The 19,282-nt window shown below is 46.6% G+C and overlaps 1 protein-coding gene across 7 annotated transcripts in view; it reads right to left on the bottom strand.

Moving 5' to 3' along the window:
• Positions 1-19,282, bottom strand: part of LDLRAD4 (low density lipoprotein receptor class A domain containing 4) — a 305,793-nt gene that overhangs the window by 14,699 nt on the left and 271,812 nt on the right. For 6 of the 7 annotated variants that reach the window (XM_084887343.1, XM_084887339.1, XM_084887340.1 and 3 more), the window contains one exon: positions 452-606. In XM_084887343.1, the coding sequence (XP_084743469.1) occupies positions 452-606 (155 nt within the window). Of the gene's footprint in view, positions 1-451; positions 607-10,396; positions 10,839-19,282 lie in introns of those variants that run through there. The other variant, XM_084887344.1, reaches the window with a different exon arrangement.

Genomic DNA, 19,282 nt, shown 5'->3' with positions numbered 1-19,282 from the left:
TCCGTAACCACACGGATGGATCTCACACGTGTGATGTGAGCGGAAGAAGGCAGACACCAAAGGGCACCTATGGTATAAGGCTATTGTAATCACGTTCAAGCTGGTGAAAGTCATCTGCACTGATCGTCCTCAGGGCCGCGGTGACCTTCTGGGGCATGCCTGGGCCTGGGTGTGTTTCTAGAGGCGGCTCCTGTCCCTCTGCTGCTCGGGTGCAGGTTACCCAGGGGCGCCCAGTTTGTGAGGATTCACTGAGCTGAGCATTCAGGATGCACATGCTTTCCCACGAGTGTAGTGACCTTCAATGGAGAGTTTCCCATACTCTGAACAGCAGTGGCTGACACGGGAGGCTGTCCTGCTCCGTGGCCCTACGGGCACCTGGCCGCAATCTTGGAGCCCGGGCCAGAGGGCCAGAGGCCTGGGCAGCACCGAGGAGGCGCGGGCCCTCGCTTACCTGCTGCAGCCGGTCCTCTTGCCTCCGGCTCTGACTCGGACGGTTGATGAAAGACCGCGTGGACACCTTGTAGTGATTCAGCAGGCAGACGATGACCACGACCATCACTGTGACCACCACAATGATGATGATGATCTGGGCGAATTCCAGCTCCGCTGTGAAGGAAGAGGAAGCCGTGTGAACCACGTGCCGCCCTCAGCTCCCCAGGCCCCGTCTCCGCAAGGCCCTCTTGACAGGACAACCCCCGGCACTGGAGGCCTCTTGCATGAATCCGCTCCGCATGAGAACCTCATGAGAGAGAAGCTGTTTTTCCCCAGGCCTGCCGCCCAAGGCCACTGCCGGACTTTGACATTCTAATAACATTTCAATAAGAGGAGAGCCAGGCAAACCTGTGGTCTCGGCCTAACCTTGGTGCTCAGACAAATCTGCCTTTGCAATGTTATAATGAGAAGAACCAGAGGACAATGTATTCCCTTGGCCCCACGAGACCTCTGGAGGTGCGATGCTGTAACTGACACCATTTCACACGGGAAATGCAAAGACCAGTCCAGTGCGTATGCCACAGGCTGGTGGACACACGGGCTGCCCCTGCCTACTGGGCAGGCCAGCCCATAAGGGCCATCTGTTGGGTATGAAAAGCTCAGAGTCTCCATTACCTAAACCCTGTTCCTGCCAGACGACGCCCCCACCTGTAGGGGAGTTAAGAAAGTCTCTCAAAACCGAAGCCGTTCCTCCCAGTGTAATCTCTCTGAGAAAGTTAAACCCATCTTCATGGCTGAGTTTCCCAAAGCACATCCCACGCAGGACCCACATGGTACACACAGAAGAGAAAACCTATGTTGATAACGTACTCCCACCTCCTTTCCTCAAGGCCGCTGCTTTGGAAGTAATTTAGAAGATACATCACTGTGCTGAACTCCGCGGGGACCACACTTTATGAGCAGTCAGGTCACCATGGGCCCTGACACTGCCATGAAAGAGATGGTCTAAATGTCATTAACTCATGCTTCACACACAAGGGTAGTGCCTCGGAGCTGCTTCTGGAAGGACAGCACGGTGAGCTGTCAATTAGAGGGAGGTGGCTCAAGCCCTTCCGCAGGGAGGAGCAGAGGCTCAGTGCCCAAGGGCAGCTGCAGAACCCAGACTTTCTGCTTCCCGGCTTCCAGCTCGTGGTCTGCTGAGTGTTGGCTACCCGTTTTCCTGAGTCTCCGCACGCTCAAAGGAAGTGATTGTCTGCACAGGGGCATCACGTTAAAGGGCGAGAGGCTCAGGAGGACGGCGAGGAGCACAGTGCCCGACTTTTGCTGTGAGGTGGGGAGGCGTGGGGTATAATGAAGGGAAAGGGACAGAGGGGAGAGCTCTCTCAACTATGCTACTGCGTCACACTTGCAACACATACAGGCATGCACACGCATACACACATATATATGCACACACAGAGATACACATGCATGCATGCACACTTGCACACAAAAGCACATGTGTGGACATACACACATGGGCACAATGCATTCATGCACACAGGCATACAAATACACACCTGTATGGGTACACATGCACACAAGGCATGTGCACACATGTACATGTGCACAATGCACACCCTCTTGCTGCAGCAGGACTTAGGCCACTGGCCAATCAGGAAGCATGATGGCCACTTGGGATGATGTAAAGGGGACTGGGTAGCACCTCCCCCCTAGTATGTGCAGCTGTGTGCCTCCACCATCCGCACCCTGAAAATGGGGATAGATGGAGGGTCTTCCTGAATTCCACCGTGCCCTGCCCTGTAGCAGTGTCCTCCACTCCTGTCCTTGGTCCCCACATACCTGAGGGCATGGAGCTTTACATAGCGCCCTCTGGACTGGGCCAGACTGCACTTGGCACTGGGCCTGACTGGCCGTTGGTTCAGAGGTTTGCCTTAGAGAGTGGAGAGCTGAGTGTGAGAGAACGGAACTGCTGAGCTCCAGGTGGGGAGCAAGTAAGGCCAGGTAGGTTTTCTGGGTACACCACTAGCTGGCAGTAAAAGGGCAGATCCCAGGGGGCATGGCTGACTGAGGAGGTTCAGGCAGCAATGCCCTAAGTGGCTCTAGAGGCTGGCAGTCAGCAAGACCCAAGCTCCCCACCTCCCCTTCCTCGTGTCACCGCTCTGCACACCGTGAGGTCCAATGGCTGATTTGGCAAGGCCTCTGGAGGCCCTGGGTGCCCAGTTCATCTCTGAGGGCTTCAGCATCTACTTCCTGTGGGGAATTTATGTGCACCCAACCCCCTCCCAGGGACTATCAGAAGCCTTCATGCTAGGAGCCTCCTGGAAAAGACCGAAATTCCTCTCCATCAGAGGGAATAGTCTAGGAACATTCAGATATAAATGTGACCTCATTTATCCTCACAGGCTGTGGGGTGTGTGACATGCATGTGAACCCAGAAATACTGCCTTTGCACAAAACATTTCCATGTCCAGGACACCCCATGTCTTTTGGTGCCCATGTCACATGGTGCCTGTGTGACCATGCGATGGATCCCTTTCTTGGCCACTTGTTGACTGTCTGCCTTTCACAGGAAACTATGATTGGAAACCTGCGTCTATTTTTCTTATGCTTTTGGTGTCAGGCATGGGCAGTGCCTGTCAGGTGGTTAAGTGACTTCATCACTAAGAGGGGAATCAATGATGAGGCCAAAGTCTTCCTGGGCTAACCCTTCACTTGCAGAGCGTCTGCCTAGGTCACCTTTCCCTGAATATGGGAAGCTATGCAGACACCCATTCACAGCAGAGTAACCCAATTACATTTTCATAATTCTATGGACATATTTGGGCATATTTGTTGTGTTCCATTTGAAGAGAATTTTTATTATAAAAATGACCTTTAAAATTTAAGCGATATAGAATGAAATAGTGTACAATGTAAGAGTTCCCCTTTATGGGCCATGCTGTCCTGGGGGTGGGGGGTACAGTTCACCCATTGTGTGTATTTGTACATATGCCTATTGAATAAGGGCTTTCTTCTTATTAATGAATGGGATCATTGTACAAACATTGTTCTAGTTTTTTTCACTTACTACGTCACAGACATCTTAAATAAGAATATATAGAGACCAACCTCAGTCTTTATAGAGGTTATTCTTCCAGAATACAAATATACTAGAACTTATATTTTTCCACTTGATGGATGTTTAGGTAGTTTCTTCTTCTTTTTTTCTTTCCTATTATGATCCAAAGATTGTGTGTACATATATATGTGTGTGGGTAACAATGTGTGTGTTGACCCACATTTGTAAGTATCCCTACAGGAAAGATTCCTAAAATTGAAATTTCTGGGTCAAGGAAATTCCTTTTAAATGCTGATGGCCTCGGTGACCCTGCTTTATAAAAAGGCCCTTGCCAAGGAGAGGGCCTGCTCCTCACATCTTCATTAATACTGAACACTCACCCTTTTCTTTTTTTCTTTTTTTAAAATATATTTTATTGATTTTTTACAGAGAGGAGAAGAGAGGTAAAGAGAGCTAGAAATGTCGATGAGAGAGAAACATTGACCAGCTGCCTCTTGCACACCCCCTACCGGGGATGTACCCGCAACCAATGTACATGCCCTCGACCGGAATCGAACCTGGGACCTTTCAGTCCGCAGACCGAAGCTCTACCACTGAGCCAAACCGGTTTCGGCTGAACACTCACCCTTTTCATTTGTACAAATCTAAAGGGCAAAAATACATATCTTGTTTTATTTGTATTTACCCAATTTCTGGTAATTTTAGATCTTTCCCTATGATTATTGGTAATTTATATTTTTCTTCTTCATAACCACATTAGCTTATTTGTAGTTTTCTCATTTATTTGTAAGCAGTCTTTATGTATTATGGCTATAAATCTTTGTCTGTTACATGTAGTGCAAATATCTTCTCCTAGTCTTCACTTCTTTAAACTTTGCTCTGAGTTTCTCTATAGGAAATATAAATTATTATGTCATCAACTGCTTTCTCTTGTTTCAGTCAATGAAAACAGACTTTTTTCTTGAACACTAAGAACTGGAAATAGGAAGCTTTTGCTCTCTTTGGGGCTACAAATACTCCCCCAAGAGGGGTCAGAGGATTCTCGAAGTGAGAATTCGTGCTAACAGAGAGAGGGTTCTAGGAAACAGTATGATGGCTTCTGGACCTCAGAGCCCTGTGCTACCAATACCCTCTCCCTTCGAGACCTTACTCAAGCTCACGAGGGGAATACAAGCAACCCCCATGCCTGTCCTCCCACACCCTCTTTCACTCCAAACAAGAAGAGTCTGCTGAAAAATGCATCACAAACAGCAAATTAAGTAAGATATCCGCAGCCTGGAAGGCAGATGGGAAGGGCAGATGGGGAGGAGGCTGTAGACCCACAAACCCAGCTGCCCTCCTCCCCTCTGTCCATACATTTTGTAGTTACTGTGATAGGCGATCCTTGTCTCTCCTTTCGCCATTCCTGAACCCTCCCTCCAAGTGCCCCACCCATTCATGGAGACTGCTCAGAGGCAGTCAGGACCCCAAAGTGTTTTGCCAGCGCCCGACATGACTCTGTTGCCAAAAGCCCAATTTTACATCTTCTCAAGAAAATAACTTTCATAGAACAAGTAAAAGAAATTTCATATGTAAAGAAACCCTCGACAACCCTGCATTCACACCTCTGACTGTCTCAGATGAAATTTAGCACACCTGTTCTTCAAAGTCTCTAGTTTTAAGATTTTTATGTTCCTGATCTCAAGCACAGACCTGTTCAGGGCTCTGGGGACCTCACCCAGCAACACCCTGTACTGCGCGGTCAGGACTCAGGCAGGCCATGCCCTCTCCACTTCCTGCTGAAGCACCATCCCTTCCAGGTGGCAGCTCCTGGCCACACATTCCCGCACACAGGCCCCCCACACACGTACCCTCCCAGCTTGTACCCATTTCTCTTCCATGTGCTCCAGGCTTGGAAGGCCCAGGTACAAGGCTGTGCTCGGGGCAGCAGAAGGTGCAGTAAAGCCTGTTACCCACGCCACAGGGAACTCTCTGGACAGGGCCTGGTGAGCCATATTATCGGACAGGTGCGTGCACGCTACTGCTCCGGAGAACCCAGGCCCCCCACCCTGTGGAGCTGCAGTCTGTCCACAAAAGTGAGGCAGATGCCAGCTGACACCTGGCACTACACTTGGGCCTTGCTGCCCTCCCTCCCCCTGGTCTGCCCACGCCTTGCCCTTCAAGATGTTGTCTATTTTCACGTGGAAGGGCAGAGGCTATGTGCAATGGTGCACAGAAAGGAAAAATGCCAATCAATTCTCCCTTCAAGACCCTATTCCAGCTTTGGTTTTAGGGGATGGGATGGAAAGGGGAGGCTAAGAGGAGAATGAATTTCAATAACTACTACAACCCTTTTTTTAAAAAAACTTACAGGAATGGTAGAGTTCTGAGAGAATAACAGGGGTACTTTGGGGTTTCCAAAATGTCCTATGCCCACAAGGGATTCTGACCACAGCCCACTCACTGAGCCAGTTTTCCTTGATTCCCTCAAAAAGCAGGCCACACAAGGAGAGAATTTTAGGCCAAAGTCAAATTTTCACACTCTTCCTCTTCTCATGGGCCTATACAGCTCATGACATTGCAATGGATGAGTCAGTGCCATCCAAACACCAGAAATTTTATAATAAATCCATCCTAAAATGTACAGGAAGGCACCACACCACCTTGTATAATTGCCGTAAACCCGTGACAGTGATGACAGGGATGATGGCAGCTCCGTGTTTTTATAGAAACATCTCCAAGAGATTCCAAGATGCGCAGTGGAGAATTACAGAAGCGGGGGGCTGTGTGAGGGAGGCCTGTGGGTCTATTCCCTGGTTCAATGAAGAGCTGAACTGACTCATACTAGAGGCATGAGTGTCTGTCCTATTTTTACAGAACTTTGGGGGAAGTGTGGTTCTACCACCTTAGGTTCCTAATATAACACTCATTTCTATTTGTGGTCTGGTTAACACCATCTTCCATTTGGTCTTCCCTCCATTAATATAGCATCCTTCACAGAAGTCCTGCTTTCTAAATGCTTAATTATTTTTAAGTTTCAGATACATAAGTTATGCCCTTTCTGACCTTATAACAGGGGAGGGTCTGGGCATCTCAACGGCCCCCTCCTTCCACCAGGCCAAGCAAACCCGTGGCAGCATTCAGAAAAGTTGCAAAGCAGAATACAATGACAGCAATGAATGCTTCCCACAAACCCCTGCACAGCACCCCAGGGGTTCATCTCCCACCCTGGCCATCCACATGAGGTATCTCCACCGCGCTCCCCCCAAGTGCTAGAATCTCCTGGGAGCACTGAGACCACTGGAGGGAAGGCCAGCTGCCAGGACTTGTTTATCTTGCAGGCAGCCCCTCTCTCCAGACCTCTCCTAGGCCCCCCGCTGTGGCTCAGGCACAGTGAGTGTCTGCATTGCCTTCCTCTCTGTCCTCCTGAGCAGAGATGGGTGTGGTGGAAAGATGACAGCCTTGGGGTGTCTTACTCTTTATTTATGGCTCTGTGACACTTTTCAAAGTGCTGAGTGCTCCTAAAGGCTAGTAGATTCTTTCCTGAATCCTACAGAGACTGGGTGGTGGGAGCAGGAAGAGGAGTTTGGATCCACATCGACTATAATTGTCTCAAGTTTGCGAACTGTTAGTATAAAAATACTCTCAGAGACTTTAACGGTTGAATGAAAATTCACACTCATTAAACACCATGGTTGAGGGGGGGAAATTCAGCCTGTGTTATAAGAATAACTTCACAGCTTGAAGGTCAGAAGGCAAAATAGTAAGTGCTGTAATTGTAACGATTATATTATCTGCAGGGTGTTGCCAAAGGAGGTTTACAGTTGTGAGTTCATGAAACAGAGTTTACTCTTGTATTCTTACTTATTAATTATTGTATTGTTTTCTACATGAGCAACTGTAATTTTTGCCCCACCCTGTATTCTGAACTTCCTTTTCCTCGGGGTGGGCTGGCTACTCTGATCTATCCTGCAACAAGCAGCACAACAGGAGGGGAAAAGAGCTACCCAGATATGGGTCACTCCCAGCGTTAGCTTCCTTTTGAACCATGGTCAGCAAACTGAGGCTCTCGAGCCACATGCGGCTCTTTGGCCCCTTGAGTGTGGCTCTTCCACAAAATATCACGGCCTGAGAGGGTCTATTTTGAAGAAGTGGCATTAGAAGAAGTTTAAGTTTAAAAAATTTGGCTCTCCAAAGAAATGTCCATCGTTGTCCTGTTGATATTTGGCTCTGCTGACTAATGAGTTTGCTGACCACTGCTCTAGAACATCTCTCCTAACCCCTTGTTGAGGGGCTCTCTACCCTGGGGGGCTCCGCTGCATGCATTTACAAACCCTGGCACAGCACTTATCACTGTCTTGTTGGTGCCCTTCTTCCTTCTTCCTTCTTCCCCCCTGGAGTGAGCCCTGGGCAGCATCCTGTTCTATAGCATCCTCAGCAGGTAGCACGCACCTGCCATGAGGTCATGTTCACCAGGTCATGTTCGTCACAGAGAACTGATGAAGAAATCCCTGAAGGAAAGGGCCCCCATGACCAAATCTTATTTGAACAGTGTCCAGCACAGAACCATATTCCACTAAGCATTGTTTAATGACTTTAGGAGAGTTTTGCTAAAGTTTTCCTATTCTGTAACAATTATTCAACGGTTGCTGCTTCCTCTAGGTGGTGTGAATTGGCCCTGGAAAAGAGCCTCAGGCTGCTACCAATGACCTATGTATAGAATCCTACTGATAGTCACATGTTTATAATGAAAGTTCTGCATGATCATGAAAGTGGAGATGTACCTATGATCTGTAGGGGAGAGATGAAAGCAGAGCATAAATGGCACAGGGCCCCCAGAGGGCAAGGAATGGCCCCGGGCACACCTGAGGGACTCTGGTCCAAGGCCAGGGCCTTTGATGGCATTGGCACGAAGGTAGCAGGGAGAGACGATCAGATTGACTATTTAATCCTCAGAATGCAGATACTGTGAGTCCATCTGGCTAGAATAACATCTTTTTTATTTACTGAGGTCTAAGCACTCATCCAACACCACTTTCCACCATGCATTTCAGAATCTACAGTTTGGTGATCTCTTCAGAAAGAAATTTAGCTAAATATGTTCCCATCAAAGATAATTGGCAGGATTTTTCTGAAAACACAGCAAAGCAGCAAGAGCAATTAGAACCTTTGAAAAGTCTACCCCTCTGCCAGGCTGTAAATGGGAAAGGATACCTGGGTAAAACCATAATTCCTTCTATATACAGTGGTGCCTCACACAACGAACTTAATTCGTTCCAGGAGCAAGCTTGTTATGCGAAAAGTTCGTTATGTGAAACGCGTTTTCCCATAACAATACATGTTAAAAAAAATAATTCGTTCTGTAGCATAAAATATGCTAAGATGACATAAAAAAAATATGCTAAGATGACATATTTTTATTTAGATACATCTAAAAACATAAATTTTTTTTAAAAAAACACACATTTTTTTAATTTTAAGACAGACTAAGTAGAGTCTACCGAATCTTGCACATCTTCATCCATTTTCTGCTTTTTGGCCGATGGTTTCATGAAAAACCTGTCCAAAGTTCGCTGTGCGAGGCATTCTTTATGCGAGGCACCACTGTAATTCATTTAAAGTCCACCCCCACATTATTAAATTAGAAAAGTGTCTCAGAAAAAAAAAAAATAGCTGCACAAGTAACTGCCTTATTCACAGCTGAGAGCCTTGGATTGTGAGTGCTCCCTGGCCAGCAGTCAGTCTGTCTGTCTCCCTCTCAGAGTCACAAGTCTTTCCTACCATCTACTGTTCCTGCCCTGGTGTCTGAGAAACTACCCAGGGAGCCACCCACACCCCGAGAAATGCATCCTTTCTTTAAAATGCTGATTTCAGTGGCTCGGGGTGAAAACCAAGCAAATCCCGAGTAACAATATCCAGGGGAGGTCTCCACCTCACTCACAGAGCATTTGAGAACCCAAACTCCAAAGCAACCCGCCTATGTATTTATGCACACCATCTCCAACATAAACGAAATGATTATAGAGCTGACAAAAATGGAAAAGCCTAAAATACAACTTCCCCAAGAGAGCTGAGCCCCGAAGTTTTCTCAGAGCTGGCAGACCCTCCCCCTTAGGGAGACACAGACTTCGTACTTTTCTCAATTCCATCCTCAGACTAAACTCCAAGAACAACCACCACCAACCCCTGAGAGCAGGCACCTCGCACAGCTGGCCTTGGGCAGTGTACCTTTTGTCAAGAACAGGTCTGTAAGCGGGGCCTCCTTCAGTGTGCTGTTGCTCAGGTGGTCACTGGACATAATCGAGTCCTTTGCCAGGAGGAGTCCAACCGTGATTATGCCCCCCCAGTTCAAAGCATCCCTTCAGCCTCAGGCAGTCTCCTCTCCAGGCAGCTCAGAGGTGCAGTTATAGCCAGCGTGGGGTGGTGTGTGTGTGTGTGTGTGTGTGTGTGTGTGTGTGTGTGTGGTCTTTCTACTGTATCAGCGGGGCCCAGCCCAGGTGCTAGACTCAAACGCTGCGGCTGCAACCGCAGACGGTGGCTACCAATTATCAACTGCCATCCACAGAGACCGGGAGCTCTGCGGCAGGAAGCCGCTGGTGTCACAGAGCAGATAACAAGTCCAGGGGCTGAGCTCCGGAGAGCATCTGAACACCCCGGTTTTAAAGAGCAGCACAGAGCAATGATTAGTCTGCACTTCTTGTGCGTGGCCTCAGACGGGACGTGTCAGACACACAGGTAAGTGGGATGCAGCTAGACAGATCCTCTTCTGGCTCAATTACGTTCAGTAATCTTTTTAACAGGCAAATATCAAACCGGGCACGAGAGGAAGGGGAAATCTACAAATCCCAATCCAATATTTCTCCCCATGATTTCTGCTAGAGGCTCTCAGAGTTGAAGAAATGGAGAGAGAGGGGGAAAGCTTACCGAGGCAGCACGCAGCATGTGTGAACAGGCAGGGACGCTTAGCTTTTCTGCTGTGGATCCAGCCCCAGGAGCACGTCCGGGCTCAGAGCGCACGCCGTGTCCCTCACGGCAGGAGCCAGGCTGTGGGCTGTCCTCTGGGTCCTCCTCTCCCCAGAGTCTCTAACTGATGGGAGCAGCTTGCATGGCTCCTGCAGCTCTGCTCTGCGCTGGCAACTGGCAAAGCCATAACCACAGCAGGAAACACTCACAGAACACTCACAGTCTCTCTCCCTCCTCTCCCTCCTCTCTCTCTCTCTCTCTCTCTCTCTCTCTCTCTCTCTCTCTCTCTCTCTCTCTCTGTCTCTGTCTCTCTCTCCCATCTCATCATCATTATCATTATGTCTCCATGCATGATAGTACAAATATTCCCCAGAGAATCCTCTACAGTGAGGACTCTCAATCTGACTGTGCAATTCTAGTTTACAAGGTTCAGACATCGCAGATAAAACAATCTCAGGTAATGAGAAAAGGCAATTCAAACACTAAAGCAGAGACGTATCTCAGGAGGGCGCTTTTCCCGGTTCATTGTGTGCAAGCACAGTCCTTTCCCCCCCCGAGGTCTACCCAGGTCGGTTCATGTGTGCATAACACATCTCCAGCGCCTTCTGACGCCCCGGGCTGTGTGCAGAGACCTCGGTGTCTGTCACCACGCTGTACCGAAAGAGTCCTGCTGTGGCCTCAGAGAAAAGGGCAGCGTGCCACGGGGATATTGCAAATAACCCCAGCCACAAGCACTGCTCTGTGACCAGAATAGCCTTTGTTTTTTCCTTATTTAGGGTAAATAGCAATGATGTGGACCATAACAATAGTTTTGGCTGTAGGAGGAGTTGTCAAAGCAAAACCAAACTGTTGGTTACAGCCAGCATTAGAAACAAGAACAGTTACGTCAGCAGCTGGTCCCTGCTGTCTGCCCCAGCACGTCACCTGGGGCCAAGGAGAGCGGCTGGGCCTGATGTCACCTCTGGTCCTCAGGTCGGCGAGAAGACATCACTATCTCATGTTCTAATGACTGGGGGAGGCGGGGGGCAGGAAAGGAACAAAAGAATCATCCAGAAGATTTTTCCAAGGTTTCATGTGGATAAAAGACATGGGAATTTCAGGAGGAGAATTAACAGTTGTATACATTTGCATGTGCCAATCAAGACAGCCTGGTTTTCCTGGAGCCATTTCCACATTTAAAATGTAACTCCCCTCTCTTATGTTATCCTTTTCCCAGATTTCTGCTCAGAGTCACATAACTGGGTGAATGAAGAGGGCAAGGCTCCAGTGACGGGGTTGGGGCTGGTCACCCAGCTTAGGGAACCCTCCAAGGAGGAGAGCTGGCCTCAGAAGGCATGAAGAGGCGCTCCTACTGTGAGCGGGGCCTCCTGGGTTCTCCCTAGTTCTGCAGCCCTGGGTCCTCCAGGAATGGCAGTTTCTGGTCAGTTTAGTCCTGGTGGTAAGATCACTCTGGAATCAGGTCCTTTGAGAGGCATATTCACAAGACTGCATATGACTGTCATGCAGGTCTATCACTGAAAATTTAAGATTTTGTCAACATACGGGACTTGAAAATCTATTCTGTCATTTGCTAATAGACATATTAGCATTTTCACATGGTGGCAAATAGTCTCCTTGGGAACTATTACTTAAAATGCATATTTCATGTGCTAAAAAATCGAGATATTTTTCATTTTTAATGGCTGCAGGGTATTCCACTCTGCCTTATACGTTTACTTTGTTTGGCTAGCTTCCTTATCAACTGGCATTTGTGTTGTAGGAAATCGATCTTAATTAAGCTCCTTGTTCATTCTGCTTAATCATGCTCAGTGCTAAATCTGCTTTTAAAAGGCACTCTAAAAACACCAATCAGAAAGGCTATATGCACCCCTATGTTCATAGCAGCACAATTTACAATAGCTAAGATTTGGAACAAGCCTAAGTGCCCATCAGCAGATGAGTGGATTAGAAAACTGTGGTACATCTACACAATGGAATACTACGCTGCTGTAAAAAGGAAGGAACTCTTACCATTTGCAACAACATGGATGGAGCTGGAGAGCATTATGCTAAGTGAAGTCAGTCAGTCAGAGAAAGATAAATAACACATGATCTCACTCATTTGTGGATTACAATGAACAACATAAACTGATAAACAAAAACAGATCCAGAGACAGAGAAGCATCAATCAGGTGCTCAAACCTCAGAGGGAAGGTAGGAGAAGGTGCGGGTAAGGGAGAGACATCAACCAAAGGGCTTGTATGCATGCATATAAGAGTAACCAATGGACGCAGACAACAGGGGGTGAGGGTGAGGGCAGAATTGGGGGGTGGGGGGCAATGGGAGGATAAGCACACATTTGTAATCCCTTAAGCAATAAAGGGACACCTTATTTTCAAAACACTGCCCACTCCTCGCAGCAGGCTGGCTGGCATGTGCCGCGCGGAGGTGAGTGTCCATCAGAGCCACAGGCCTGTGTTTCACGCGCGTCTGCCTGCCACTTGGTTAACTCGGCACGTCACCGTTTTCCTGCATTCACTGAAGGGCTGTGGGCTAAGTCACCAAGTGGTGGTTTTAATTTCGTTCCTATTCCCTTTTAAGCACCAGCCTGAAGAGGATGCTCTGGGGAGAAACTCATAATAAACATCTTTTCCCCTCCCTTTCTATTGAATTTATTGGGGTGACACTGGTTAACAAAATTATACAGGTTTCAGGTGCACACATCATCTGTACACTGTATTGTGTGTTCAGCGCCTCAAGTAAAGTCTCTGTCCATCACTGTGTTTCCTCCCTACACCTCTTCTCCCTCCTCCTACCCCCCAAACATCTTATTCTAGCTGGCCATGAGGATATGTGGATCCCTGGGGTCTTTTAAATAAGTGCCAATATTTCTGTCCCCCTAATTCAGGGAAAATGGCACCATGCACAGCAGAAGGGCGTGAGAAGAACTAAGTCTGCTGAACAAAAACATACAAGTAGGAAAGTGTAAAAAAAAAAAAAAAAAAACAACAACAACAAAAAAACTATGTGCGTTCAATAAATCTTTCCTCCTTGTCTTTAAATATGTATCTTTAACAGGAGCCCGCTGATGGCTGACTTTACTAATGTAAGTTTGGGGTAGTTAATAAACGCCCCCACGCTGTGCGAGGCTTCCCTGTGTGCAGCCCAGGCCTGGGGAGCGGTGTGAGGGAGGGTAACTAAGACAGACATTGACACAAGGGTCTGTTGATAGCAACAAGGACCTCTGGAGCCTCTGCCTTCACAAGCTCGCTCTCCCAGCATGGTCCAGGTTTCCTACATAAAGGTCTCAGTTCATTACTTCATCTGATAAATATCTACTAAGTGGTTACAGTCTTCAGGAGGAAATATATTAGACCTTCAATGTAATCCGACAGACAGGCATTTACTGTAGAGCTGAACTCGTCTTAGGTTCCATCTGTAGAAAGCAGCTTATTTAAGGAACTGAACCAGCTCTCAGGATTGGCGTCCCGCCCAGATCTGACTATGACAAGCTGAGGTGGCTGGAGGCGTCTGTGTCCTGCATGGCCAAGAGAGGCAGCACAGGGCAGGGCTATTAGCTCGGGGGCTACTCAGAGATCATCAGCTTCCGGGAAAAAAAAAAATCTCTGGGTGATGAAGGGGTGCTCTGCTCTGCCGGGATCGTTCTCTGCCACATACAACCTGGGTTAGCACCTAGCCTGGCCCAGGCCTCTGACTGAATCACCGTGGGCTTCTCAGACATGGCCTGCTGTCCACCCACCCACTCCATTATCCCACCTTCAACGGGCATCCCAGCCAAAACAGAGTTTTTCTACAGAAACAGATCATTTGGAGAGTTTGGAATACCTTTACAATGGTTATACTGCATAAAATTACAATGGTTACACTGCATAAAATTAGCATGTAAAAACACTTATAAAGATCTACACTGAGTGGCCAGATGATTATGATCTCTGAACGCGTAATAATATGGCCACTCAGTGTATGTCCTACATAGTAAAAGGCTAAAATGCAAATTGTCCCCTTGACCTGGAGTTCGACCAGTAGGCAGGCCGGCCCCCACCCATGCATGAATTCATGCACCGGGCCATATATGTGTGTACACACACACACACACACACACACACACACACACACACAGAGTGACCAGATTATTATGCGTCCAGAGATCATAATAATCTGGCAACTCAGTGTACTGTTACGTTCTAGACACTTCCGAGTACCATAGCATATCCTGTATCTTCATACAACTTTGAGACACACATTTTTCTTATTTCCACTTTCTAGGGAGGAAACTGAGTCTCAGAGAGGATGTTTTGACCAAGGTCATGCGGCTGCTAAGAGGCAGGCTGGGAGTCAGAACCCTGGGCAGTGTGACTCAGAAGCTCCTACCCACCCACCCATCACCCTGCTCAGTGGGCAGTGAACGCAGAATTAATTATCGGACAGCCAACAAACTGAAATCACCTGAAGCTAACCAGAGGATGGTAGTTGATTTATATGGACTTACTTTAGCCTGATTGCCTGATTCCTTTTAGGAACTAACTTGCAAATCCATGCTAAAGGTTCTGTATCTTCACGTGTTGCCAGAGGCTCTTAGAGCCGTTTTATATGTCTCTTATGCCTGTTAATGTGAGTCCTGTTAAGAATCGATGGCCCTGCCCATTACAAATTCTCATTCTTTGAGGTTTGTGACTGTGCTGTAAAACTCTGCTCTGAGATGAAATTTTCCACATAAAAAATTAGGCCCTGGAATGTGGCCTTTAGAAAACACAACAGTGTGTTTTAAGTAAGGCCGCTGTGCCTAAAGTCATGAGGCTTTTAAAAGAACACAGACGTGGTGCTCCTGCATTCTCAAAACACAGCAATAGTTTGTTTGATATTTGTGGACATTAGCCTACAGCACAGAATAATTTTATAATGTATTCTGGGTTCTTAAAAGATTTTAACACAGAGTGGCTCTGCGCGTGATCCAACCACAGTACTCAATTCCCCGTCATTTTGTACAAATGTCAGCAAATATAAAATATGAGACACGATGGAGCTAGCAAGCTAAGGCGGATTAAAAGTTTATTAAATAAATTAGTTCAAATCAAAATAGCCTTGAAATAGGTTCCTAATATGCAACCATAATCCTGTATGAACAGCAGACTTTGAAGTGTACCTTATGCATTATCCATGCCGCTACAGTATTTTTTCCTCTAATGGAAAAAAGAATTACATGTTATTCTGCATTTATGGCAATATAGATTTTCATAATGGCCAAGCTGCTCCTAATACGTAGGTTATCCACATTTAAAAACTGCAGATACTCTTCCAAGTCCCAGAAGAAAATGAAAGGCAGTATAAAATTTTTATAGTGGCTAAGTTCGGGGGCCAGTTGGACCCCAGTTTGGGCTCTAGTCCTGCCATCTTACTACTCATATGTCAGCTTGAGCTAAACCCCAGTTTCCTCATCTTTAAAATGAGGCTCAGAATACCCACATCATACAGTGATTGGGAGGAGAAAATAAAGAACACGTATAATCCTCCAAGGGTGGTCCACGGACCAGCAGCGGCACTGTCACCCAGGAGCTGGTTAGGAAGGCAGGAGCTTGTGCCCAGCCCCAGACCTAGGAAACCGGAGCCTGCCTTTGAACAAAATCCCAGGTGACTCATTTGCACATCAAAGCGTCTTTCTGAAACTTTGGTTTCACCCAAACTCCTCATTGGGACAAAGTGAGCAAAACCTGGGGCTCAGACAGTTTGTCTTCTGCCCACCACACAGAGGAAATGAGACTGGAATCCAGGTCTCCGGTTTTGAACCAAAGTGACTGCTACTCAATAATGACTTGAACAAATGGTACTCAGCATGCCAGTGCCTGTGTGCACCTGTGTGTAAAATCACAATGCTGCCCTTCTGCGCTAAGGGCAGGGCCCAGCACCACACAGGACAGGTGCTGCTGGCTGTCTTCCCGCCTGTGCTGGCAGGCTGTTACACCCTGCAGGAGAGGCAGGAGGGGTTGGCGGTGCTCTCAGGGCTCACGAGAATGGCAAAGCCAACCAACCTATGCTAACAGAGGCTGTGGTATCAGAATACAATTTCCAGGATATCTGGCATTCTTTACAAAATCTCCAGAAGTCCCTCAGGAATTCTGGATACCATATGTTAAGAAAGAGTTCTGATTTTACCTTTCGGAAAAACTCAAGTGCTATGAGCAGACTCTTCCTAAAGACAGAATTATGAAGATGCCATTGCTTTTCTGCTATACACCTGGCCCGATTCCCTCATGTCCTCCCAGGTCTTGATTCCTTAAAAACTGTAACTACCCTTTGAGGAATGGGAACCACACTGACATCAGCACCGCATACACTGTGTGTTTTTGTGCACATACAGCATACGGCACACCTGTGGCATCCACATTCGTTCGGTGTGTGTGGTTCCTAAATTACTCAACGGCACTGATCATTACTCCTGAAGACGGTAAGACTCTGGTCCCTGCAGTCACACGCATTTCCTGAGTGGTCTGACTCTGGAAAAAGGGCCACACTGTCATCTCTGGAGCTTCTCTTTGTCTTGCCTACAAATTCTAGGCTGTGTCCAGTTAATTCTAAGACCTTCAGATTCCTGGCTTTCTCAAAAGCATTCATTTCCTCGGAAGTTGAGATAAAGTCACAGCACACCCAAAGGTATTGGTTAGTGTATGAGAGCATATGTTAAGGCAAGCACTGGAAACATCCAAGTTAACCCAAAACCACGCCAGAGCTATATAACTAGACGCTGTTTAATCTTTGGCACTTTAGACTAGTCTAGCATATATACACTTTAAACACAAGAATCACTGTACCAGATCGCCTTTGAAAACATGAAGTGAGTTCTCATTTACCTCAGTGTTTAGAGCTGAGCACGAACTGTGTGCCACTCCCTGTGAGGGGACGGGGAATACAAAGAAAACCAGCAACTGTCCTTGTCCCTGACGTCTCCAGTTCATGTCCTGAGCGCTGGTTAGTGAGACAGTGAGGCTGATGTGACTCAGTGCAGTGCCCAGCAGAGTGCTCAGCACAGAGCAGGTGAATGAACAAGTGGATAAATGTATGGGGTCCTGTAGGAGCATATAGCAGGGACACTTAACCCAAATGATAACAATAACAATAATAATAGCTAACACACAGACTTACTATGTGCCAAGCAGCACTCCAAAGCAAGTACTCTTTTAATTGAGCCTTACAAGTATCATATGAGATGAGTACTCATTATTATCCCAGTCTTACAAAGAAGGAACCTGAGGCACAGACAGGTTATGTGACTTGCAGGATGTCACACAGCTAGTTAGTGGTGGTGCCAGAACTTGAACCAGAAAGTCTCACTTCAGAATCTACTAACCATTAATCAGGTTAACTCTAAATGTGGCTGGTCCAGAGATGACCCCTGAGCCTAATCCTATTTTTGGAAGGACCTTAATCTAAAGGTGGGGCAAAAGTAGGTTTACAGTTGTTAATATGGAAAATAATACAATAATTATTAAATAATGATACATGATTAACTCTGTGTTTCACATACTCACAACTCTAAACCTACTTCTGCCCCACCCTGCATAAGCTCCACTTAAAAGATTCAAGAGATGAACTCCTTCTCTGAGACCAAGGCTCTTGGAAAGGGCTAGAAGTGCACTGAGACCACTTAACCCCACCAACGGAGAATGAAGTCCTCCCACCTCAGGGAAGATACTTGGAAGTTAACTTCACTGAAGCACTGAGCAATTTTCCTTTATGTTAAACAAAACCTATTCTCTGGCAAATTAAGGTTATTGTCTTTTATGGCTTTCCTTTTCACTGGCTCTGAAAAGATGAAGCGGCTGGCTCTAAATTGTATAAAAAGATAAGTAAAAATAAATATTTATAAAAATCAGAGTTTGCCAGAAAAAAAAAGCACCCCTTCCTTTTTGTTTTCTATTTTTAATTTATTGTGTCCATAACACTTCCTTTTCTTTCAAACTCAAAATGTCCTTTTTGGCCCTAACCGGTTTGGCTCAGTGGATAGAGTGTTGGCCTGCAGACTCAAGGGTCCCAGGTTCGATTCCTGTCAAGGGCATATACCTTGGTTTCAGGCACATACCCAGTAGGGAGTGTGCAGGAGGCAGCTGATTGATGTTTCTCTCTCATTGATGTTTCTAACTCTCTATCCCTCTCCCTTCCTCTCTGTAAAAAAATCAATAAAATATATACTTTTAAAAATGTCCTTTTTGTGTAGGGATTCACTGGAACCTATTCTAACACTAAACATTTTAATGTGCCTAAGAAATTGTTCAGTTTAATATCTTATTCATTTGTGAATTGAAAAAGTATTGAAACTGAAAGATAATTTTTAGTTTTATTTTTTAAAGTATATTTTTTATTAATTTCAGAGAGGAAAGGAGAGGGAGAAAGAGCTAGAAACATCAATTATGAGAATCATTGATTGGCTAGTAGGGGGGATTGAGCCCCAAACCCTGGCTTGTGCCCTTGGCTGGGATCGAACCTGGGACCCTTCAGCAACAAGCTCTATCCACTGAGCCAAATTAGCCAAGGTTAAACGATAATTTTTAAATACACTTTGATGTCAGTCCTGTCTTTGTTTAAATGAGGAATCAATCTACATAGGCGATGAAATCACCACATGGAAACATGAAGAATTTAGGTGCGCATACAAGGCCCATGATTACCGAGATGATGAAGATGATCTGGGCTTTTTGAGAACATCTTGCCACCATGAAACAGGCAGGAACCAAAATAGTTAGGAAAGCAAGCACCCACTGCCCAAAGGCCTGAGAGTGCCTTTTATGTGGATGAGGAGAGATGTGGTTTTGTTTTGATTACAAGTGACCTTAAGTCTGTTATTCTCAACAAAAA

This window comes from Pipistrellus hanaki (assembly GCF_964339955.1).
Source record: "Pipistrellus hanaki genome assembly, chromosome: 6".
Lineage (NCBI taxonomy): Eukaryota > Metazoa > Chordata > Mammalia > Chiroptera > Vespertilionidae > Pipistrellus > Pipistrellus hanaki.
Note: the sequence above shows the minus strand (reverse complement) of the source record. Positions and strands in the feature narration are given on the sequence as shown.